The sequence below is a fragment of the Suncus etruscus genome, chromosome 15 (genome assembly GCF_024139225.1).
Source record: "Suncus etruscus isolate mSunEtr1 chromosome 15, mSunEtr1.pri.cur, whole genome shotgun sequence".
In the NCBI taxonomy this organism is placed as follows: Eukaryota; Metazoa; Chordata; class Mammalia; order Eulipotyphla; family Soricidae; genus Suncus; species Suncus etruscus.
In genome coordinates this window covers 91,001,614-91,025,427 of record NC_064862.1, presented here as the reverse complement: position 1 = coordinate 91,025,427, position 23,814 = coordinate 91,001,614, and the positions used below count along the sequence as shown (strand labels likewise).

Genomic DNA, 23,814 nt, shown 5'->3' with positions numbered 1-23,814 from the left:
AGCACAGAACTAGGGATAACCCCTGAGCGCTGCTGAGTATGACCCAAAAACAAACAAACAAACAAAAAAAAGCACCGAGATTGTCAGCCAATTCTAGGATGTCATGAGAGTGGCATGCAACCCTCTCCTGCAGAACCCTTTTAAGATACCTACCGTACTGTCTGATCCTCTTACAGTTAGGGCCACACCCATAACTATGGGAAGATCCTTCTCTGTAGTTCTTCCTTTTCTTTTTCTTTTTGTTTTTCTTTTTTCTTTTTTTTGGTTTTGGATCACATCTGGCAGCACTCAGGGGTCACTCCTTACCTCCATGCTATCTCTCTGGTCCCAGCCATAGGTCTTTTTGTTTTATCCTTTCTGCTGGCAACACTGTGATGACAGATGAGCTTTTAAAGCCACATATGAGGGCTCCACATTCCCCCCATACCCCTAAAGACTCCTCCCTTTTATCTGGAGAGTGGTGATGTGAGGTTCCCAAGGCAGATGTTATGAGTATGGGTTTTGGTGCTTTGGGTTTTTTTCTTTTTTCTTTTGGTGGGGCTAAAACCCAGCAGTGTTCAAGGCGAGCTTGGAGGGCCATATAAGATGCTGTGCAACCTGAGTTGGCTGCATGCTAGGCAAGAGCCTTACCCCTGCACTAGCTCTCTGGCCATCAGATGCCCCATTTGATTGGTTCAATCCCCATGCTCACCCCTGAGTAGCAAGCTCTAGTAATATAGGTTGGCTGTTAACATTTAGGTCTCTGTTTCTGCAATTTTAAAAATAAGCATGAGTAAGGGGACTAATGTAAGTGATGTGCTTCAAATGTAAGAAATACTGTTGATAATAAGTCTGTTGCTTTCACTCCATCACTCTTTTCTGCTTCTTTCCTTGATTTTCTTCTCTTTCCTTCCTTTATTTTTTGGGGGGTATTGGGGGAAGCTAATTCAATCAATGTGTGGGACAGCCAGCACTTTCATCTTCCTCCCCTAATCCTCCTCAGTGGTAACCTGCCTTCTCCTTTCCTTGTCTCCATCAGAGCAACGATGCCTCAGGGAACACTTGGAATTGGTTGTACTTCATCCCTCTCATCATCATTGGCTCCTTTTTTATGCTGAACCTTGTGCTCGGTGTGCTTTCAGGGTAAGATTTCCTCCTACTCTTCCCATTCCATCTCCAATCTCCTCAGGAATAGAAGAGCCCCTCTTTGGGGGCTTTATTTCTGTTATCAAGGTAGAGGGCAGTGTCTCTTCCCATGCCTCATGTGAGCCAAGATTACTGACCTGCCCTGGACAGGGTATTGAGCCTGTCAGCTGAGATCCAAAATTCTGGCCTGTTTCTAATCATATCGTACAGTCAAACATGCATTTCTGAAAATTTTTTTAGCTTAGTCATAAATAAAATCGAATTTTTCTCAACTCACAAATTCTGGAAAATGGCAAAGTAGCCCATCCACTCCTAGCTTTCCATTCTGACATCTTTTCTCAGAGACAGCTCAAGATCTCATGTACAATAAGGCAGCCATTCCAGACAGGAAGAGAAAGCTGGGAGACAGGAAAAGGAAGACAAGTGGCAGGAAAGGGCGAGGACTAATTAGGAAAACGGATCAGAAGAGGTGGGATCTAATCCAGAAGCAGGAAGATATGGAGCCTATCTGAGATTTTAGGGGAGAGGAAGAGGCGCGACCTACTCACTGCGCTGGTCAATACTTTTGCTTAGATCTCCTCGGTTGAAGTTGAAGTGGGGCTGGAACTTTTTCATCCCCAGGACCACAGAACCCAAGGATGGAGCTGATCCCCATGCCAACAGCTGAGCACTGACTTTGCAGAGTGGAGGACACTGGCCAGGCTTCCCCCACATCTAGAATATTAGGATTTATTTTCCCCTTCCAGGAAACTCTGAATGTTCTTGGTAGCAGCCCCCAACCCACCAGGGGGAAATGCCCTCTTTTTGTGTGTGTTGCCTCCACAGGGAGTTTGCCAAAGAAAGGGAGAGGGTAGAGAACCGAAGGGCTTTTCTCAAGCTCCGGCGGCAACAGCAGATTGAGCGAGAACTCAATGGGTACATGGAGTGGATCTCAAAAGCAGGTGAGCACTGAGCAGTGTGGCAGCCCCCAACAGTGATGGGAGAACAAAGAGGCATCCTCGTGGTTCTCCAGAAGCCCAGAGCACGATATCCAGTCTTTTAGGGTGTGGTTAGGATACAGCATTGCAGCCAAGACCTCTAAGCTCTCCCAGCTAAGCCCTCCCAGCTCTGGGTCAGAGATAGTACAGAAGTAAAGGCAGTCGCCATGCACATAGTCGATTCCAATATGGTTCTCCGAGCACTACCAGGAATGAAGCCTTGAGCACAGAGCCAGGAGTAGTCTCTGAGCTCTATTGGATGTGGCCAACTGCCCCCCCCCCATTTTCTTGCAATAAAAGCAAAATCTCTCAGTTCAATTGCCTCCTGGTCATGCCCCCTCACCTCCCTGCTGTCTACTTGGTTGTCACCTCGAGGTGACTGTGGCATCCACAGGCTAGAGCTATGGGAGGTCTCCATGAGCTAGGCCATGTCATTGGGTCAGCCACCTTTACATGGTGAGAGACTTGGAGGTGAGGTTGCTGGGGAAAGAACCTTTGAACAGGAATCTGGGGCTGAAAAGAGGGTTCCAAGCAGGAAAAGCGGCAGGTTCAAAGCTGCCAGGTGTGTCCTGGAAAACAGGGGTAGAGCAGGTGTGCAGGAAGGAATATGTGAGGGGTGGGGGGTTTCCACCCAGGGAAGTGGCAATGACGCAGCAGAAGCAGACTGGGGGCAGTGAAGGAATGAGAGCTAGGTGACCTGATGGGTCTAGCTTCTGGGTACAACTCTTGGGGTCCAATTCTGGCCTTTCTCCTCCACAGAAGAGGTGATCCTCGCCGAGGATGAGACAGATGGGGACCAGAGACATCCCTTTGATGGTAACTCTGAGCTCGGAGAGCAGGGTCCCTGTGGGATGGGGTGGGGTAGCTAATGGCATCCCAATGCCTGGTCTGGGCTTGAGGGGAGGCATGGGCAGGCCCCTCACTTTTGCGGAAAGGGTGATGGCTTCTTCTCTCGTCATGTTCCTATTGTTGGAGCTCTGCGGAGAGCCACGATCAAGAAAAGCAGGACGGACCTGCTGAATCCCGAGGAGGCCGAGGACCAGCTGGCTGACATCGCCTCCGTGGGTGAGTCCTGCTCTGGGAGTGCTGTGCAGGTGACTTCATCCCCACCCCGAGACACAAGATGCCAGGCCTTGGGAACCAGGATGCCCACCCTGTGGTCTCAACTTAGCTACCCACTACCTTGTGTTGTTGAATTTCACAAAATGACATACATAGAGCCTTCTAGAGTTGGTCCCAAATTCACCATCTTTCATTAGTGGGAACAGGCAGTGCCCAGATCTACATTGAGGGGCCAGGTGAAAACCAGGAGGACTCAGATGCTGAGAGAATTATGGTATGGGCAGAATTTGGTTACAGCAGAGGCCAGGCCAACCTGTGAGGCCAGAGGGGCTCAGGCTCTCTTCCTGTCCCCCCACATCCATCCTCTTCTCCCCCTTCCCTCACCATCTACAAGGACCTTCTCAAAAGTGATTGATTTTATTGGTGTAGGGAATGTGATTTTTTCTATCATGGCAGAATATAGGGAAGCACCGGGATGAGGAGTGTGATTTCCTGGAAGGAAAGGAATTAGGTGGAGGGGAAGGAAGAAAAGAGGGCCAGGATGGAGGGGATTAAGGGAGATGTGGACACGACATTTCTGCTTCTGCAGCCACAGGCTGGCAGTCATTGTTTACTCGACCCCTGGCTCAGTCAGTGCGTTTCTGGGCCAGGCTGTGCCCCGAGATTGTCTCTGGGGCTGGCGAGTGTCCCCGGCTCCACCCTGACAGGAGCGTGGCTGAGAATATTTACAAACATTGCTTCTCCCCCCCTACAGACACCACCACACCCCTGGGGCGGATTTCCTTGGGGATAATTATAGGATCAAAGATATTAACAGCTTTTCAACTCATTATTCACAGAGCCATTATTCTGAGTTGGGAAAACATGGAGTCCATTTAGAAAGCTGCCAAGTTATGCGGGTGCGCTCAGGCCACAGCCGGCCACATGCACCCTTCCCATCCCTCATCCTCTGTGAGACACCCTGATGTCCAGCCCTTTCTACAGGCTGCTTTGAATTTGGGTATCTCCATCTCAGCACAGCACCCTTTTACTGAGTGTGGTAAACTATTCCTCTGCTTTGTCTCCTTCCAGAAATGTCTAGTTCTGGGGCCAGAGAGATAGCACAGGGTTAGGGCATTTGCCTTACACGCAGCCAACCCAGGATGGATCTGGGTTCGATTCTCAGCATCCCATGTGGTCCCCCGAGCCTGCCAGATGCAATTTCTTTTTCTTCTTTAATTCAGATCCAATTTCTGAGCACAGAAATGTCTAGTTCTGTATTTTTTTAATTTGCTGCCCCCACTTATTTTGATTGTGCTTGGCAGTGCTTAGGGCTTACTCCTGGCTCTGGGATCACCCTGGGAATACTCAGGGTACTGTTTGATGCTCGGCATCCTTCTATGTCCCACAGCCGTCCTTAGGACACTTCTGATCTGCTTCTTTGTTCCTCCCGGCTTGTCATCTTTTGATACTGTTAATTCCTGTATCTTGTTTTCCACATCTCCACATGGGAGTTCGGATCATCCTGGATTTGGGATCTCCTTCTGACTTACTTTACTTCCCTTTTTTACTTGCTTCCCTTTTTGGGGAAGGGGCGGCACACCCATTATGCTCAGGAATTACTCCTGGCTATGTGCTCAGAAATTGCTCTTGGCGGGGCCGGTGAGGTGGCTCTAGAGGTAAAGTGTCTGCCTTGCAAGCTCTATCCAAGGAAGGACCGCAACTGCGGTTCGATCCCCCAGCAAGCTCTATCCAAGGAAGGACCGCGACTGTGGTTCGATCCCCCAGCCTCCCATATGGTCCCCCAAGCCAGGGGCGATTTCTGAGCCAGGAGTAATCCCTGAGCATCATTTGGGTGTGGCCCGAAAAAAAAACAAAACAAAAACCCCCCCAAAAAAAGAAAGAAATTGCTCTTGGCTTGGGGGACTATATGAAACACTGGGGGATCGAACCACAGTCTGTCCTAGATCAGCTGCATGCAAGGCAAATGCCCTACTGCTACGCCACCGCTCCAGCCCCCCATTTTTTTGTGTGTGTGTGTGTCACACTCAGCAGCGCTCAGGAGCTACTCCTGGCTCTACACTCAGAAATCGCTCCTGGCAGGCTTGGGGAGCCATATGGGATGCCGGGATTCGAACCACCATCCTTCTGCATTTGAGGCAAACACCCTATCTCTTTGCTATTTCTCCAGTCCCCTAGACCCCATTTTTTTTTTGGTTTTTGGGTCACACCTGGCGGTGCTCAGGGGTTACTCCTGGCTGTCTGCTCAGAAATAGCTCCTGGCAGGCACGGGGGACCATATGGGACGCCGGGATTCGAACCAACCACCTTTGGTCCTGGATCGGCTGCTTGCAAGGCAAATGCCGCTGTGCTATCTCTCCGGGCCCTAGACCCCATTTTTAAACTCCATCGTGTTCTCTATTTTGTTTGTTTGGGGGCCATGCCTGGGTATTGTCAGGGGTAACCCCTGACTCTATACTCAGGAATTACGCCTGGCAGTGCTCTGGGGTCCCCTATGGAATGCCATGGGACAAACCTGGGTTGGTCTCCTGCAGGGCCAGTGCCCTCCCCGCTGTCCTATCGCTCTGGCCCCATAGAGTTCCATTTATCCAGGCAAAAGTATTTTTGTCCATGCCCCATTTATGAAATACCAGATAAGGAGAAAATAAATGGGAGGTGGCGTATCCTCAACATACCAGTCAGTACTGGCAACCGCCCTTAATTAGCAGGAGACAAAAGTCAGTAGCGCAGGGATCTGGGGAGACGAGACACCACATGACACCACATCCTTTGCAGAGTGGCTGGGACCTGCTTGGCCTCTCTATCATCCCAGACCCTCCCTGTTCCAGCATTACTCTATCCAAAATATTTCTCTGCTGGTGAGCCAGAGTGGGCAGCTGCCATCTCCAGCAGCAGCTTCCTGGTGGTCAAAAATGCAGACACTCAGGGACTGGAGAAATAGTCTCCTGAGTCCCACCAGGAGATTTGCCTTTCATGCAGGACGGTGGTTCGAATCCCGCTATCCCAAATGGTCCCCTGTGCCTGCCAGGAGCGATTTCTGAGCATAGAGTCAGGAGTAACCCCTGAGCGCTGCCAGGTGTGACCCAAAAACTAAAACCAAAAACAAAACAAAAAAAAGAAATGTGAGCCCTAGAAGTAGTACGTACAAGTAGTCAGATGCAGGTGAAAGGAACTGATACAGGCAAGGGGTTCCCATCTGCGAGGGGCCCTTGTTTATGTCGGGAAGGGGTGACTGTGGAGGCTGGGGCTTGGTTGGCACCCCCTATGAGCACTGTGGGCATGTCACACAGCAAGCGAATCTTCTGGCCTGTTTTCCCAGCACGGAAACCTTGGGATGCAGCCAGGAAAAGGGACGCTGGTGCCACCAGGGTCGGGGGGTGCCCCCATGACTTGCTCCCTCCTGTTCTCCGGCAGGCTCTCCCTTCGCCCGAGCCAGCATTAAAAGTGCCAAGCTGGAGAACTCTACCTTTTTCCACAAAAAGGAGAGGAGGATGCGTTTCTACATCCGCCGCATGGTCAAAACTCAGGCCTTCTACTGGACCGTGCTCAGCCTGGTTGCCCTCAACACGCTGTGTGTGGCCATTGTCCACTACAACCAGCCCGAGTGGCTGTCGGACTTTCTCTGTGAGTGCGGCCCGATCCCTGTGCATGTCCAGCACTGCTTAGACATGCCCCCATGGAGACACACACCATATTTGCCACGCCTCGTGTAGCTATTTACCAATAAGACATTACCACAAAGACACTTCGGCATTGAAGCACGCCCCATATTGGCCACACCCCCACAGAGACATTCCCCTCTGAAACACATCTGTGTTGGCCATGTCCCCAGACACTCCCTTTATGAGAAACGCTTATATTTGTCATGCCCTGTGTGACATGTACCAATGAGACACGCCCCATATTGGCCAAGCCCCCATGTGGCTATGTACCAATGAGACATGCCTTATATTGGCCAAGCCCCGGGTGGCCATGCCCACTTGGGGGCCCTGCAGCTTCTCGGCTGCTTTTCCTCTGCCTTCTTCAACTTAGGTCCTTCTGGGCTTCTGGAATCCTCCCTGACGTCCCAAGGCCCATAACGAAGGGCAGCTCCCTAGATGTGAGCCAGGTGACACGTCCTTCCCCACAAGGCTAAAATCAATCAAGCTGGAGAGCCGGTTTCGGGCTGGAGCTCTAGACTTTTCCTGCCGCAGGCCCAGGCTCCAATCCCCGGCGCGAACCCAGGCCTGTCCCCTGAACATCGTTGGGGGCGTCTTCAAACCAAACGCTTAAATTTATCATTTGTGAGTGACCGGAAGGCAGTGATGAGAAACAAGGGCTGGGGGCCCTGTTGGTGGTCCCTTCTTCCTCTTGCTGCCTTCTACTCACACCCCACCTCATTCCACACCTCTTTCAGTGGAAACCCAGGAAACTTTTGACTGAGGTTCTGCTCTAACGAGGCTGTGGTCCTTTCTGGAAAGTTCCAGGACAGTTCCATCCTTCCAGGCCCAGTTTCCAGAAATTGGGCTGTCCAGCTTAGTATCTGGATTCGAGGCTAAAGTGCAGTGAAAATGGGGGAGAACCGGGGCCTGAGCTCTCAGCAAGGTTTTGAGACATCAGTGAGAATGGTGTCCAGGGGTGAGGTCTGGCTCTGGCTTTGGGGATCCTTCTATGTGAGGCTCGCCTGACATCATGGTCACTTTCATCCCCACCTGTTCCCCAAGTTCTCCTGTGATCTTTCTACCTTTCTCACCTCTGTCTGGATCCAATAATGGCTCTGCAGTCGATCAGGGCCTTAACCCGGCGCATTGTGGATGCCCAGGCCGGGTCCTTGTTTCTCCTGACCCCAGCTTGCAGTTACACCACCTGTAATTTTCCCCCTCCTCCTCCTCCAGGAGGCCCCCCCAGAGGCCACGTCTCCTTCTGAGATCCCTGACCTAGTTCCCGCCCTCATAATTGCCTCAGTGCCCCGAGTCTCCTCTGAACGGGCCTCTGTCTCAGCTCAGCCTCAGCAAAACTCTATTTTTAATCAGCCACATTTGCCCCCCCTCAACCACTGGGCTCTGTTTGCCCTGGTTGGAGGCATGCAGCTGCACTGCAAAGCCTCCTCACTAGCGCCTCTGTTTGCAAAGACCCTTCAATTCCCCCCGACACTTCCCAGTCGGGATCCCAGAGGTGTTGTGTCTTGCAGGCCCACTCAACTGTCTGAGCACTGGGTTGGATCCCAGAGTTCAAGTCCCATCCTGGGGGTTAGGAGGGCATCCCCTGAACTTTCTATGAACATGGGGTCTGCTCAGTACCTCCATGACCCCTGGGCAGCACTTAAGTCCCCTGATCTCTTTCCATACTGTGTCATTCAGAGCAACAAGGGTAGGAAGGCCTCACTTTGGTGGTTGGTTGTTAATCTGATGGGTTCATTGCTTGGTTCCTTTGCTGACTGGCCAGTTGGGTTGTCAGTTACTGGTACCTCTGGAGCTGGTTATTTGGGGTTTTGGTTCATTGGTTAATTAGCTGGTTGGTTGACCGATGACAGACAGTGGAGGTCCTGTTCAAGATCCTGCAGCTTCTCATCAGAACAAACGCAGCTGCCTGCCAGGGTTGGCTGGCCACAGTGTGGGTGGGGTGAGGGCTGCACCTCTCTTTGAGCCCCGTGGAAACTGAGGCATTGGCCAAAGGCACTGAAGGTCGTTTCCGGCATTGGTAGATGGGAGTGTCGGAAGCCCTGATACTCCCACTCACGCCGTCTCCCCCCTCCCTCCTCCAGACTATGCAGAATTCATTTTCCTAGGACTCTTTATGTCCGAAATGTTTATAAAAATGTACGGGCTTGGGACGCGGCCTTATTTCCACTCCTCCTTCAACTGCTTCGACTGTGGGGTGAGTCCTGTCCTCTGGCCCTTCCCAAGTGAGCACAGTGCGGGTTCCCCAGCATGTCACCGGCCAGTAGGCCAGAAAATGACTTTTCCTTGGGGTTGTCGGAACTCTTTGCCCAGGGGAGTGGTGGGGGAAAGGGCCAGAGCCAGTATAGGGGTGACGCGGCCAGCCTAGGACTCATCTGCCTCATGGCATAGGGCTCCCCTGAGGACCACTTGGAGTGACCCCTGAACTCAGCTGGATATGCTTTTCAAAATTTAATCAAAGGGGGCAGAAGGGGTGCCAGACATGTGCCCCTGCTTCTTGGGAGGGCCTTCAGCCCAAACACAGCACTCCCCCAACCCCCGCCCAGGTCATCATTGGGAGCATCTTCGAGGTCATCTGGGCTGTCATCAAACCTGGCACTTCCTTCGGCATCAGCGTGTTACGGGCCCTCAGGTTACTGCGGATTTTCAAAGTCACAAAGTAAGTCTCAGAGCTCCCCAACATCCTGAAGCGGGGGTGGGGGCCCACAGGACCGAGGCTCCCAGGGTTGCCTCCAGCCTCGCTCTGCACCCCACACTCACCAACATGTTTCTGCCGACAGGTACTGGGCATCTCTCAGGAACCTGGTCGTGTCTCTGCTCAACTCCATGAAGTCCATCATCAGCCTCTTGTTTCTGCTCTTTCTCTTCATCGTGGTCTTCGCCCTGTTGGGGATGCAGCTCTTCGGCGGTCAGTAAGTACCCCCCCTAGGCTCCCTTGGCCCCATCCATCCGCCTCCAGCCATGGGAGCACCCCACATGCCCAGGTCTGCTGGCAGAGGGGCGGGTTCCCCCCTTAACCCAGGAACCCGGGTTAAGCTCCGAAAACAGCTTTGTGCTCCCTAACCCCACCACCTCAGGTTTAATTTCGACGAAGGGACGCCCCCCACCAACTTCGACACCTTCCCAGCAGCAATCATGACGGTGTTCCAGGTGAGGCCCCATCCCCAGGAGGCAGGGGCTGGGGAGACGTGGCCAGGACAGAGCAGGCCCCACAGACTGGCTGGTTGGGTTCATTTCTGCAGGCTCTGGGCCCCAAAGCCCGCTGCATATGTGGCCCTATGTGCAGGAAGGGGGTGTGCAAGGAATTGCTCTTCCTTGGGGGGTGCAGAGGGAAAGACAGATGGACAGTCAGAAATAGATCCAGGGGTGGGGGAGGAAATAGACACAATGCTCAAATCCTTCCCCACAGTTCTAAGTCCAGGAGCTCCACCTGACCGCAGTGGCCCTAAACTAATATCCTAATATGTAAAATGAAAGGGTTTGAGAGTGCTCCATGACCTTGGTGGATCTCTAGCATGTGCCCTTTAAGCCTCTCCTCCTGACAGGGAAGGAAGGAAGGAGGGGTTCCAAAGAGCTTCTTCCCTTCCCGGAGTCAGGGGCTCAGTAGAGGACTCTAGGCAGACAGATGTGTGGCAGGCTTGGGCAAGGGCTGGGGTGCACACGTCAAAGGGCGTGGCTAAGGGAAGTATGACTGTGCGCATGTGCCGAGGGGTGTGGCCCAAGGCGGAGTCTTCTTCACACGTGCCACGGGGTGTGGCTAAGGATCTAACTGTATTTGTTATGAGGGCGTGGCTTAAGAGCTGACTGGACCCACGTGCCAAGGGGCGTGGCTCGAGGGCTCTAACTACAGGCACTGAGGGGCGTGGCTTAGTCACGTGTCGCACGCATGTGCCAAGGGTGGGTCAAGGGTTCTAACTGCGGCGCTGAAGGCCATAGCTACGGGTCTGACTGCACGTGCGCTGAGGGGCGTGGCTTGGGTGCGACGCGTGCCGGGGGCGTGGTCCAGGGGCGGGGTCAGAGGTGATTGGCGGGCTCTGGTGGCGTGCGCCAGGGGTCGATGCTCTGGGCCTGGGCCTGCACTGAGGGCCACAGGCGGCTCAGGGGCCCCGGGCTGCGCGTCCCTCGCAGATCCTGACGGGCGAGGACTGGAACGAGGTCATGTACGACGGCATCAAGTCGCAGGGCGGCGTGAAGGGCGGCATGGTCTTCTCCATCTACTTCATCGTCCTCACGCTCTTCGGCAACTGTATCCTCGCTCTCGCTCGGGGCGCGGGCAGCGTCCATGGGTGGGCTGGGACCCCGCCTGGGAGAGGGGCGCACCAGCCACCCCAGGCTTCCTGTTTGCTGCCCTGACTCCCGATCTTGCAGACACGCTCCTCAATGTGTTCCTGGCCATCGCGGTGGACAATCTCGCCAACGCCCAGGAGCTCACCAAGGTGGCGTTGCGGGGTGGGGAGAGCGCTGGGGGGTGCACCCTCTCCCGCGACCCCCAGGCTGTCGCAGCCATAGCCAGACTGGTGCACTGAGGGAAACAAAGGCTCAGGAAGACAAAGTCGTACGAAATGGCCCGTATTGCGGGGTCCCCATGAACAGCCCTCGGGGCTCTTGCACACCCTTTGGCACTCAGGACTGAGAAATCACTCCTAGCGGGCAGGAGATAGCACAGGAGAGGGCGTTGGCCTTGAACTTGGCCCACCTGGGATGGACCCGGGTTCCATCCCAGCATCCCCTATGGTCCCCCGAGCTTTCCAGGAGCGATTTCTGGGTGCAGCACAGAGCCAAGAGGAACCCCTGAGCGCTGCCAGGTGTGGCCCAAAAAACAAAAAAAAAAAATTACTCTTAGGGCTAAAGTGGTGGCACAAGCCATAAGGTGTGTCTGCCTTGCCTGCACTAGCCTAGGATGGACCACGGTTTGATCCCCAGGCGTCCCGTGTGGTCCCCCGAAGCAGGAGTGATTTCTGAGCGCATAGCCAGGAGTAGCCCATGAGCATCACCGAGTGTGGCTGAAAAACCAAAAAAAAAATTACTCTTGGGGCTTTGGGGCTGGAGCAGTGGCACACACGGTAAGGCGTTTGTTTGCCTTGTATGCGCTACTCTAGGATGGACTGTGGTTGATCCCCCAGCATCCCATTTCTGAGCGCATAGCCAGGAGTGACCCCTGAGCAACAGCGGGTGTAAGCCCAAAAAGCAAAAAAAAACAAACAAAAACCTCCTAGCAGGCTGTGGGGGGAACATTTGAAATGATGGGGATCGAACTCAGGTGAAACACATGCAAAGCAAACGCCCTCTCCATTGGGCTTTTACTTCGGCCCCATCCTCTGGCGCTATTTAGCTGGGGCAGGGGTGGGGGGTGTCAGATGGTTTCGTTTGTAGGCCCAGCAGGTGACATGCAGCCTGGTTCAGGATGGTTCAGGAACATGGAGGTGTTGGGGTGGAGTTTAGCACACCCTACCTGCCGGGCATGTAGACTGGCCCACTGAGCCTGTCCCATGGCTGCTGGTCTGAAGGCCTCTGCCCTAGATTTTCAGAGTTGACCAGGGCCCACGAAGGGACCTGTGCCCAGGTTTCTCTCCCCACACTCTATGCCAACCAACCGGGCCCCTCACCTTCCTCAGTACCAGCCCCTATGAGACAGAGGGGTGAACCTCCTCACATGGCGAGGAACATAGGAGACGGGAGTCTGACTGTGGGGAAGGGCTGAGATCTGGGAGAAGGCCAGGGCAAGGTGGGGGTACCCATCTAGAAGCCCTTTCTGCGGGTGGTCAGTGCAGCCATAGCAGGCACCCCTAGTGATCACGCTGCTTTCAGTACTGGGTGCACGCCCCTAGCAGGACCAGGGCAGTCAACCAGTTTGTACACTGCACTAAGGATCCCTTGAGCCTCTTTGGGAGAGGAGTGCCAGGGACCAAAAGCATCATTGGAGCTAAAGGTGGGGGTGCAGCCTGTCTCCCCCAGCAGCCCCATCGCATCCAAAAGTCAAAAGCAAAGACACACACTCTCTCGTACTCCAGAGCTGAGCACAAGCATATGGCCAACTGTCCATCTGCTAGCCCTGGCAGGAGGGAGATGGGGGGAGCAGCAGATCCCCCACACTATCCTTGGCCTCCAGTCCAGCCTCAAGGAGCTGGTGGGCATTACTGTGCTGGGCCAGGCTCAGCCCACCTCCTGACTCCCCTTTATCTACTTCCCACTGATGTGTCCTGGGCATTTCACAGGCTGGGGCCTCCCCTCTGGGGACAGCCCCCAAGAGACGGGAACCCCGGGCGGGCAGTTGGGTGGTGGGGGTACAGGGGAGGGGGCCCTCAGCCCAGCGGCCCAGGCCGGTGATGGGTGGACCCCGTGTGTGCGCTTTGCAGGACGAACAGGAAGAAGAGGAGGCGGCCAACCAGAAGCTGGCGCTGCAGAAGGCCAAGGAGGTGGCAGAAGTGAGCCCGCTGTCGGCCGCCAACATGTCCATCGCCGTGTAAGTGGCCCAAGCCCGGAGCCCACCTCGCCCGCTGCCCTGGTAGCCACCTGCAGAGAAGCAGCCATCTGGCCCCGCCAGGGTTCCGAGGTGGAGCGAGGAGGCCATTCTTGGGTCCGATCCCCGGCGCCTCGCATGGTCCTCCCAGTCCCCGCCAGGCACGGCCAGAATATAGTTTTTTCGAAGTGAATCTTCGCGGCACCTGGGTAGGGCATGCAAAGGCCTGGGGTCGGGACGGGGCTAGCTGTGGTTTAGGACCGGCAGGGGAGGAGTGGGACGGGTGAGGTGGGCACAATGGGCACAGGAGAGGGCATCGAGGGGCCGAGCGAGGTGCGGTGAGAACTTGGGCTGAGAGAAGCAGCAGCGGCCGCGGCGGGTGCTGGCCCGACAGCCCGCTGTCAAGCGCCCTCCAGTGCCCGGAGGGGAGTGGCTGGCTCAGCGGAGAGGCCGGGCCGGGGTGGGTGGTGGCGGAGGTGAGGCGGGAATCCCGAGCACCTTTCGCGGCGGGGTCCCTGTCGCAAGGACCCCGAAGTCCAAGTCCCGAAAGCGGCCTCCCGAGGGCGGAGGTCAGTCGTCCCAGCCCCGGGCCGCGGACGCAGGCGGCACCCCCGCCGTGCCTTGCAGGAAGGAGCAGCAGAAGAACCAGAAGCCGGCCAAGTCGGTGTGGGAGCAGCGCACGAGCGAGATGCGCAAGCTGAACCTGCTGGCCAGCCGCGAGGCGCTCTACAGCGAGCCCGACCCGGACGAGCGCTGGAAGGCGGCCTACGCGCGCCACCTGCGGCCCGACGTCAAGACGCACCTGGACCGGCCGCTCGTGGTGGACCCGCAGGAGAACCGCAACAACAACACCAACAAGAGCGGCGCGGCCGAGCCGGCCGCCGACCCGCACGCGCGCCTGGGCCCGCAGCGCGCCGACGACTTCCCGCGCAAGCCGGGCCGCTACCACGAGCGCGCGCGCGAGCCCGGCTGGCCCGAGCCGCACGACGCCGCGCCGAGCCGCGAGGGGCCCTACGGCCGCGAGTCGTCCGACCCGCACCTGCGCGAGGCCGGCCTCGAGCCGCCCGGCTTCTGGGAGGCCGAGCCCGAGCGGCCGCCCAAGCCCGCCGACGCGCACCGCGCGCGCCACGCCGCCCGGCGCCAGGGCCCGGCCGGCGGCCGCGACAGCCGCGGCGGCTCCCCGCGCGCCGGCGCCGACGGCGAGCCCCGCCGGCACCGGCCCCACCGGCGGCCGGGCGACGACGGCGCCGACGACAAGGCGGAGCGCCGCGCGCGGCACCGCGAGGGCAGCCGGCCGGCCCGCGGCGGCGAGGGCGAGGCGGACGGCCCGGACGGCGGGGGCGGCGAGCGGCGGCGGCGGCACCGGCACGCGCCCCCGGGCCCCGCCTACGACACGGACGCGCGCCGGGACGACCGCGAGCGGCGGCACCGTCGGAGGAAGTGAGTGGGCGTGGCGTTCGGTGGGCGTGGTCCGTGGGCGTGTCTGCTGGCGGGTGGGCGGGGCTCGCTCGGGGCTCTGGCTGCGTGCGCCGCTGGTGGGCGGGGCTTTATGGGTGGGCGTGTTCGGGAGAGTGCGTGGGGTTTCCCTGCGGGCTTCTTTGACCGAGTGGGCTGGAGAGTAAGCGAGGCTCTGCCGGTGGGCGTCTCCGCCAGGGGTCGCCCCGGCGTGGTTCGGCCTGGTGGGCGTGTCTAGGAGGTGGGTGGGGTTTGCTTGCTCGGTGGGCGTGTTCTTGACGTGGGCGGGGCTTGCTGAAGTAGTTCCTCCTTCCCCACCTCTGTCCCCGGGAATAGACTTAAAATGAAAAGCTCATAGCAGGGTTGGCGCCGTAAGTGCGCTCGTCTTGCTTGAGGCCGACCCCAGTCAGATACCCAGCATCCCATATTTAGACATATGGTTCCCGGAACTCCCCAGGAGTGATTCCTGAGTGCGGAGCCGGGATCCTGGTAAGCGCCGAGACTGCCGGGTGCGGCCCAGAAACAAACAAAAGGATGTGGTGTCACAGCATCCCTGGGACACTGGGGACTCTGGCTGTGCCCATGAGCTAATGTGGACATGCAGACCAGAATCTTGGGTGTGGGGGAAAGGAGGGCACTGGTTCCTGACACCCCACAGGGTGATGTTTAGGGAGCTGGGTGGACGGTATAACGACATGACTTCTTCCCATCCCGCCAGACGGGGCCTTTGGGTCTCGATTCTGTGCTCAGGGGCCACTTTGTCCCCGGTCTCCCTCCTGCAGAGACAACCAGAGTTCTGGGATGCCTGTGTCCGGCCCCAACCTGTCGACCACACGGCCGATCCAGCAGGACCGTGGTCGCCCTCAGGAACCGCCGCTGGCTGAGGCCATCGACAACATGAAGAATAACAAACTGGCTACGGCCGAGTCTCCCAGCCCCCACGACAGCCTGGGCCCCCCGGGCCTGCCCCCCAGCCCCGCCAAGATGGCCAACAGCATGGACCCTGCACTGGGCCTGCCTGCCAACGCCCCACATGCGGCTGGCCGCCGGGTCCCCAACAACCCGGGGAACCCATCCAACCCTGGCCCCCCCAGGAACCCCGAGAACAGCCTTATCGTCACCAACCCCAGCAGCGCCCAGACCAACTCAGTGAAGACTGCCAGGAAGCCCGAGCACACGGCCGTGGACATCCCCCCGGCCTGCCCACCCCCCCTCAACCACACGGTCGTGCAAGGTGAGAGGCGTTGCACACCGGTCAGTTCCTGGCCTCCCCCAGGCCACCCTGAGCCTCCTGAGCCTCGCTAGGAGCGATCACTGAGCACAGAGGCAAAAGTCAGCCCTGAGAACCAGAAACAAAAAGTCAAGTCCAAGAGATCCCAGGCAGGATCAATATTCCAGACCAGTCGGTCCTGGACCAGATCTGGAAAGGGAAGGAGGGAGGGGTGAAAGAGGTTGGTCTCCCTAGCTGCAGAGCAGAGATTTCCTGTACCCCAGCCCATCATTGCAGGGCATGTTACCCTCCCCCGGGGGTCTTCCCAGACTCCAGGCAGGGTGTCCAGGTCCAAATCCCTCTCGTGTGTCCTTAGGCCGGTCACTGTTCCTTCTTTCTTGGAAGATAGAAATCTTTTCTTCTATTCTGGCGGTTTATGGGGGGGGGGGGGCGAGGAGTGAACCCTGGAGAAAGATTCGCTGCATATGCCTGAACGGGGTCAGAATGAGAAAGCAGGGACCTTGTCCTGTGTGGATTTTGGTTTTATTGGGGGGTTACACCCCCAACACCTGGTACAGCCGGAGGCCTACTCCCGGCTCTGCTCCCGGATCACTCCGGGGGTGATGCTCCAAGAACAGGATGGAGTGATGGGGATCAAATCTGGGTCAGCCGCACGCAAAGCAAGTGCCTAACTGCCCACCACCTGCTGTCCCTGGTCCCCCACAGTGAACAAGAACGCCAACCCAGACCCACTGCCAAAAAAGGAGGAGGAGAAAAAAGAGGAGGAGGATGGTGGGGAGGATGGCCCCAAGCCCATGCCCCCTTACAGCTCCATGTTCATCCTCTCCACCACCAACCCGTGAGTGCCCTGCCGAGGGTTGTGCAGAAGAGGGGAGGTCAGTCACCGCACGAAACACTTGCCTTGTATGTGCAAACCCCCAGGTGTGATCCCCAGCTTTCCACCCCCCCCTAATAGTAATAACTATGCCCTTAAGTGCTAGCAGATAAAAATCTGTCTCAGTGCACTCAGTTTTGGGAGGGGAAAGGGACTCCTTTCTGCCAACATTCTCAAAAATCACCCTCACGAATATCCAAAGCCCATTGTCTTATCAGGCAGCCCGCAAAGAATGGCTGGCTGCCTGCCTGCTGGGGCTTGCGTGCACCCCAGCACTGCCAGAAAGGAACCTTCCTTGAGTACGGGGAAGTGAGCGGGGAGCAGAGATCTCAGTGGCAGTGTTGTGGGGGAGGGCGGGTCGGGGTTCGGGGATGGAAGCTGGTCTGAGTGGCCTCTGCACGGCCGCCCGGCCCGCAGCCTCCGCCGCCTGTGCCATTACATCCTGAACCTGCGCTACTTCGAGATGTGCATCCTCATGGTCATCGCCATGAGCAGCATCGCCCTGGCCGCCGAGGACCCGGTGCAGCCCAACGCGCCCAGGAATAACGTGAGTCCCGCCCACCGCTCCTCTGTACAGGCCCCGCCCCTAGGTTCCAGTCCTTCCCTCTACTCTGCTCATCCGTGGTACCCAAGGTGGAAAGGTAGTGAGAGAAGCTTCGCTTGTTGGGAATGCTCTGCAGCAACAAAGTGCAGCCCTGGCGGGTCAGACAGCCACCCACTATGTGCAGAAGGACAAGGCGGTGGGTGGGTGGGTGGGTGGGGACTGGCAGGGGTTGGAGGCCTTCAGAGGGAGCAAGGCTAGCAAGGGGCAGGATATCAGCGTCCATGCTTTGTGGGGTGTGTGTGGCCCAGCAGGTCACCTCATGGACACGCTTCTGTGTGAGGCCTAGTTGAGATTGATCCACCCAAACTTGGAGCTCACACTTGCTAACTCGGGGCCCAAACCAGAAGCTCCCAGAGTCCTACCCCCCCACCCCAGCCAGGAGTAAGACCCCAGCACCACCAGGTGCTTCTTCCTTCAAGGCCCGCCTGCAGCTGCCATTCAGTTGTGAAGGAAGGGGGTTAGCGCACAAAGCCTCTTTAGGGTATCCCTGTTGGACAGATTCAGACACTAAAGCTAGGCCTGCCCCACCCTCTTGGCCCCTGCAGTGGAAATTTAGGGGTTGGACAGTGGACAGCAGTGGATCCCTTCACTATAGCGGGGGGGGGGGGGGGGGGGGGGGCTGACTCTCAGCCAGAGCCCATGGAAGGTTCTCGACTCCACCCAGGCCAAGCAGCTAAGTAGGTCAGGGGCTGAGAGCCATGCGCCAGCCTCCCTCTGCTTACCTTGCATTTATTTCCCTTCCTGGGCAGGCCCGCAGTTCCCCAGAGATGTAGGGGGGAGGGAAGCGGGAAGAAGATAATTAGAACATGGTTCCCTGAAGAGCTGCAGGGCTGGGGTGGGTGCAGCCGCAAGGGGTCCCTAGATCCCTTGAGGGCATTGGTGGAGGCTTGTCTCCAGCAGGGAGGGGCTGGGAATGCAGGGTCCCCAGCAGCATCTGAGCACCAGGGGCCAGCAGCCCCATTCTCAGTGGGGACCCCTCAGGGCTCTCTGTCCCCTGCTATGCAGCCCATTGGGGGGATCTGGGTGCTGCATGCCCCTTGCTTTTCATTCTCCATCGGCTTCTGGAATAAGGGTGGAGATAGGTTTGGTGGCCGGGACTGCTGACACTCCAGGATGCTGTTCCCCCCTGCAGAGAGGTTCCCAGCCCCCAACCCAGCAGCATTGAGCTGGCAACACCTCTGCGCCCCTCTGTCCCCCTGTGTTCTGCCAGCTCCTCTCTCCATTCACAGTGGGATAGGTTTAAAGAAGGTTGATTGCAAAAAGCAAGTCTGGCTGGAGCCATAGGATAGCAGAGGGTGCTGGCCTTGCATGCAACCGACTTGGGTTCAATCCCTGAGGCACCCCATAGGGTCTCATGAGCCCTACCAGGAGTGATGCCTATATTGCTATCTGTGGCCCCCAAAAAGAAGTCAGGAAGTCTGATTTGTTTTTTGGCTTGGGGCTGCACCCAGTGATGCTCAGGGCTTGCTCCTGGCTTTGAACCCAGGTCAAGGCCAGTGTCCTCCCAGCTCTACTAGCACCATGGTCCCACGTAATGGAATTGGGGACGATACCCCAAGTGGTGTTCAGGGGACCCCAGAACCCCTCCCTGATTCATGGGTCAATGTGAGACTCAAGGATGTGGTGCCACGCAGGGCTTCCCCAGGGCCCCCTGTCGCTGTCGGAAGGGCTCAAGAACTCCCCCGTGCAATGCTCACGATTGAAGAAGGCCAGCACCATAACCTCCCAATCACTTCTCTGGGGAAGAGCATTCCAGGCACAGGATGAACTTGGGAGGCAGAGACTGGTTGGGGAGGAGGCGGACTGCAGAGAGAATGGGATTTGGGCCTCTGACCAGAATGATTTTCGGATGCTGCAGACGGCACCCCCTGCTGGCCATGCTCAGCAGATGTCATCCTCCCTCTCTAGGCCCTGGCTCTCCCAAATCATCGGTGCTGGTGCTGGGGTCTCCACAGAGGCAGGGCAGGGTGTGGAATGATCTGGAAAAACAGCAACCTAGAGACCCACCGAGTCATCTTGCAACTTACGGGACCCCCTCCAGTCCATTCCAGGGCTTCCTAGTCTTTCCTAGGCTGAGGAAGCCAAGCCCAGCTTTTTTTGGTTTGGTTCGGTTTTGGGTTTTGTTTGTTTGTTTGTTTGGACTCTGCTGCCACCTGCTGGAAAGTTGCCGTCACCACCTAGAAATCGGCCCCAGAGATGCAGCGGGACCCTCATGCGTGCCTTGCCCCACCAGACCGGGCAACTGGGTGGAGTCCCTGCTCCTGGTGACAACCACCCCCTGGCGTCCCCTCCTGCAGGTGCTGCGGTATTTTGACTACGTTTTTACAGGCGTCTTTACCTTTGAGATGGTGATCAAGGTGAGTGGGGGTGAATCTGAGGGTGTGGGTATAGGGAAGGGTCCCAGGGAAGCGGTCCTGGCCAGGTTAGTGGTAGCTACGGAGGGATTGGAGTTTGCAGTGAGAGGAACCAGTCTAGCCTCTCCCCACACAGATGATCGACTTGGGCCTCGTGCTGCACCAGGGTGCCTACTTCCGTGACCTCTGGAACATTCTGGACTTCATAGTGGTCAGTGGGGCTCTGGTGGCCTTTGCCTTCACGTAAGTGACCTACCAGGCCCCCCACCCCGGCCTTTCTTGGTTGCCTAACAGATCGGGGGAGGCAGAGGCAAAGAGCCGGGCTCTGGCGCATGTCCCAGGGAAGATGTGTTTGCCTGTGCATGGCTGCCCCTGAGGGTGGGGAGAAGGATCTGCCTTCTCCTCCAAAACCCCCACTCATTGGACATCTCATTGCCTTTTGCTCCACAAGATCTGCCTGAGCTGTCTGTGTGAGGGATCCCCAGACAGTGAGAAACGAATGTGCGTGAGAATCTGCTTCCCCATTCTTGGCCCTGGGACCCTAAATCAAGGACCAGCAAGCACTCTAGTGTGTCATTATTCCCTTTGACTGGGGTCATCTTGATTCTCTGAAGAATAAGCCTTACCCCATCATTGGGGGAGACTTTAGGCTGGTTGCCTGTTCAAACATAACACCTGAGGGCTGGGGTCATCCAACATGGTACCTGAGGACTCAGGGCTACTCATAATGGAATCTGAGGATCAGGGTCATCCAACATGGTGCCTAAGAATTGAGGGGCGGGCCTGGAGAGATAGCACAGCGGCGTTTGCCTTGCAAGCAGCCGATCCAGGACCAAAAGGTGGTTGGTTCGAATCCCGGTGTCCCATATGGTCCCCCGTGCCTGCCAGGAGCTATTTCTGAGCAGACAGCCAGGAGTAACCCCTGAGCAATGCCAGGTGTGGCCCAAAAAAAAAAAGAATTGAGGGTCATTCAGCATGCTACCCAGGGATGGGACTGGGGGGTCATTCCAACATGGCACCTGTGGCCAGATGGTGTCTCAGTTCTAACAGACCATTTTAGAATGGCACCTGGGGCTCAGCCATCACTCTGAGATGGTACCCGAGGGCTAATTAACTATTCCAAGATGGCATCAGACACTGGGCCACCATTTCAAGATGACGCTGTCTACCAGGTGACCATTCTAAGATGGCGCTGGGCACTGGGCAGCCTTTCTAAGATGGTGCCAGCCACCAGGTGGCTATGCCAAAATGGTGTTAGCTACCAGGTGGTCGTGCCAAGATGGCGCAATCCATGGGGTGGTCATGTCAAGATGGCGCCGGGCACCGGGCAGCCCACTTCTCTCGTCTGTACCAAACAGCTCTTAGCCTTGAGTTCCGCCTACACATGCCTGGAGCCAGCAGCAGAGTTGGGCTCAGTTCCTAGGTCTCTTCTCCAAACATCTTCAGGCCACCTTGTTTGCCAGAAGCTTCCAGAAGGGCCAGATTCTCCCTACCGTGTGAGAACTGAGCGTTCTCTGTGCCTCTGCTCCCTGCATTGTCCCTGGACCTCTATAGAACCTCTAGCCCAACCCGGGGGTGGGGGGGGTCCTAAGATGGGGGTGGGGGTGGGGAAGAGTGCGTTTCCAACCTAAGGACTGCAGGGCTTTGTCTGGGGATTCTTGCCCGCGCTTGGCACCTTCCCACAAACGCAGCAGCCTAGTGTGCCTGCCAGCCCTTCTCAGCACCCCAGTGGAAGCTGGGAAAAGGCTGGGGTCCCACACTAGCCCCTCCCCCCCCCCCCCCGTTTCTCCTCTCCCTGGAGCCCTGAGGCTGCACATCACCACCTCTGCAGGCATTAAATCCTGTTTCTCCACCTGGTGCCCATTGGAAGTGTGAGCAGGCAGAGTCTGTTGGCCTGGGAGCCCCTGATTTCCTAAAAGGGTTTTTTTCTATTCTGTGCGGGGGGGGGGGGGGGGGGAAATGGGGTCTCAAAGGCAGGCTTCTAGCTCTCGCCAAAACTCCAGGGCATGAGATTTGCCCATGAGCCTGGGTTGGTAGGACCAATACTTGGGCATGCACGGCCCTATAGTGGGTCGAGGATTGCGAGGGGGCACCCAGAGACCCAGCACCCAGGGCAAGGAGACCCTGGTTGGCTGTGGCCTGGAAGAGGTGTTGGCAGGGATTCCAGCCCAGCATCAGGATGGGGGTCTGGCACCCACCACCTCACCCAGGGGTGTGTATCTGTGCGTGTGCGTGTGTCCTGGTGCTCCTACTCACTGTGCTCCACGTCATGTGTTCATTAACATTTCATGTGCCATCACCCTGGGTTGCACGCTGTGCCCGTATTTGGGGGGCAACCATCAGCATCTGGCAGTCCCCAGCCCACTGACCATCGGGGCTGCCACTCCTCCATCAAGGCCGGCTGAACGTCTTGATCAAACTGCTCCTGCATGCTCAGGAGCCCAACTGCCAGGAAGCCAAAGATCCAGCCTGTGGACAGCCACCTCTTTTTTTTTTTTTTATGGTGGAGTGGGAGGCATAGGGATATCCACCCTCAAATTTATATTCTATCTCATGGAATCAAAACATTGGCTTTGGGGCCGGTGGAGTGGCGCTAGAGGTAAGGTGTCTGCCTTGCAAGCGCTAGCCAAGGAAGGACCATGATTCGATCCCCAGGCGTCCCATATGGTCCCCCCAAGCCAGGGGCAATTTCTGAGGGCTTATCCAGGAGTAACCCCTGAGCATCAAATGGGTGTGGCCTGAAAAAAAAAAAAAACAACCATATGGCTTTTGGAGCCGGAGCAGTGGCGCAAGCAGTAGGACATTTGCCTTGCATACGGCTAACCTAGGACAGATCGCAGTATGATTCCCAGCATTCCATATGGTACCCCAAGCCAGGAGCGATTTCTGAGCGCAAAGCCATGAGTAACCCCTGAGCGTCACTGGGTGTGGCCCCAAAACAAAACAAACATAAAACTGGCTTTGAATCTCAGTGGGCCTGTCTCACTGTGTGACTTGGGTAAGCCGCTGGCCCTCTCAGAGCCTCCATGTGTTGCTCAGGGTAAATGGGGTGATGGCACCACCTTCCCACTGGCAAAACTTGGGGTTCTGCTGGTCACTCCCAAATACACAGGCTTGACTGAAGTCACTAGAGACCCTCAGACCCTTCAGAGGATCCACGGGCCTGTCCACTCCCCACTGTGGAGGCCCAGAGGGCTCGAGGAAGTATGAGGCCACCTCTGAATTACATAGATCTCAGTGTCAGGAGTAGGATCTCAGTGGCTTCAAGTGCAGCCCTGGCCCTGGTTCAATCCCCAATGCCCCTAGGGTCCCCTTAGCCCGCCAGGAGTGAGCCCTGAGCTTAGAGCCAGGGATGATTTCTGAGCACAGACCAGAAGTCAGCCCTAAGCACAGAGCCGGGAGTGATCCCCAAGGACAGAGCTGAAAGTCAGTTCTGAGCACAGAACCAGGAGTAATCCCCAAGCACAGAGTTGGGAATCAGCCCTGAGTACCACTTCTAAGAAAACTGCCCAGGGCTCTTCCCGTGGCCTCTGCTATCCTCGTGGCCATCCAGCAGCACAGTTTTTCCACGCTCACCTTTGGGGGCCCCTCAGAGACTCATACACACAGCCTATCACCCCTTCTGGCCCCACTGAACTGCAATTGGGAGGTGCATGAGATCACACCCAGGTGCCGCATGGCACCCCCTTCAAGTTCTCTGAGTTTGACTCTGGGCCCTGCACTTGGCCTCTTGGTGGCTGTCCCACCCCTCCACACACACATTTGGCTTTCTTGGTTAGGTTGGGCAGTGGGGGGGTGTCTGCACCCAGGGGGGACCAGGGGAGCCCGTGTGGGTGTGTGTTTTGTGCTCCGTGTCCTGATGCGCTTACGACTGTCTCTCCCCGCATCTCTTCAGGAGCAGCGCACGGTAAAGTCTCTCCTCTCCCCCTGTCTTTCTCCTCTCTTCTGTCCTCTCTCTCCTCTTTTTCCCCTCTCCCACTCTTTCCCTCTCTCTCCCCTTCTCTCTCTCCTGC

At 56.9% G+C, this 23,814-nt stretch overlaps 1 protein-coding gene across 6 annotated transcripts in view; it reads left to right on the top strand.

Annotated features, from left to right (window-relative positions):
* Window positions 1–23,814, top strand: part of CACNA1A (calcium voltage-gated channel subunit alpha1 A) — a 106,327-nt gene that overhangs the window by 56,446 nt on the left and 26,067 nt on the right. For 4 of the 6 annotated variants that reach the window (XM_049788415.1, XM_049788414.1, XM_049788412.1 and 1 more), the window contains exons 7-24: window positions 1,019–1,122; window positions 1,951–2,066; window positions 2,862–2,918; window positions 3,072–3,167; window positions 6,579–6,788; window positions 8,908–9,020; window positions 9,370–9,482; window positions 9,604–9,735; window positions 9,901–9,973; window positions 10,952–11,069; window positions 11,192–11,259; window positions 13,180–13,286; window positions 13,911–14,723; window positions 15,521–15,972; window positions 16,675–16,807; window positions 17,261–17,390; window positions 19,745–19,804; window positions 19,938–20,044. In XM_049788415.1, coding sequence (XP_049644372.1) covers window positions 1,019–1,122; window positions 1,951–2,066; window positions 2,862–2,918; window positions 3,072–3,167; window positions 6,579–6,788; window positions 8,908–9,020; window positions 9,370–9,482; window positions 9,604–9,735; window positions 9,901–9,973; window positions 10,952–11,069; window positions 11,192–11,259; window positions 13,180–13,286; window positions 13,911–14,723; window positions 15,521–15,972; window positions 16,675–16,807; window positions 17,261–17,390; window positions 19,745–19,804; window positions 19,938–20,044 — 3,002 coding nt within the window. Of the gene's footprint in view, window positions 1–1,018; window positions 1,123–1,949; window positions 2,067–2,861; window positions 2,921–3,063; window positions 3,168–6,578; window positions 6,789–8,907; window positions 9,021–9,369; window positions 9,483–9,603; window positions 9,736–9,900; window positions 9,974–10,951; window positions 11,070–11,191; window positions 11,260–13,179; window positions 13,287–13,910; window positions 14,724–15,520; window positions 15,973–16,674; window positions 16,808–17,260; window positions 17,391–19,744; window positions 19,805–19,937; window positions 20,045–23,814 lie in introns of those variants that run through there. The other 2 variants (XM_049788413.1, XM_049788417.1) reach the window with 2 other exon arrangements.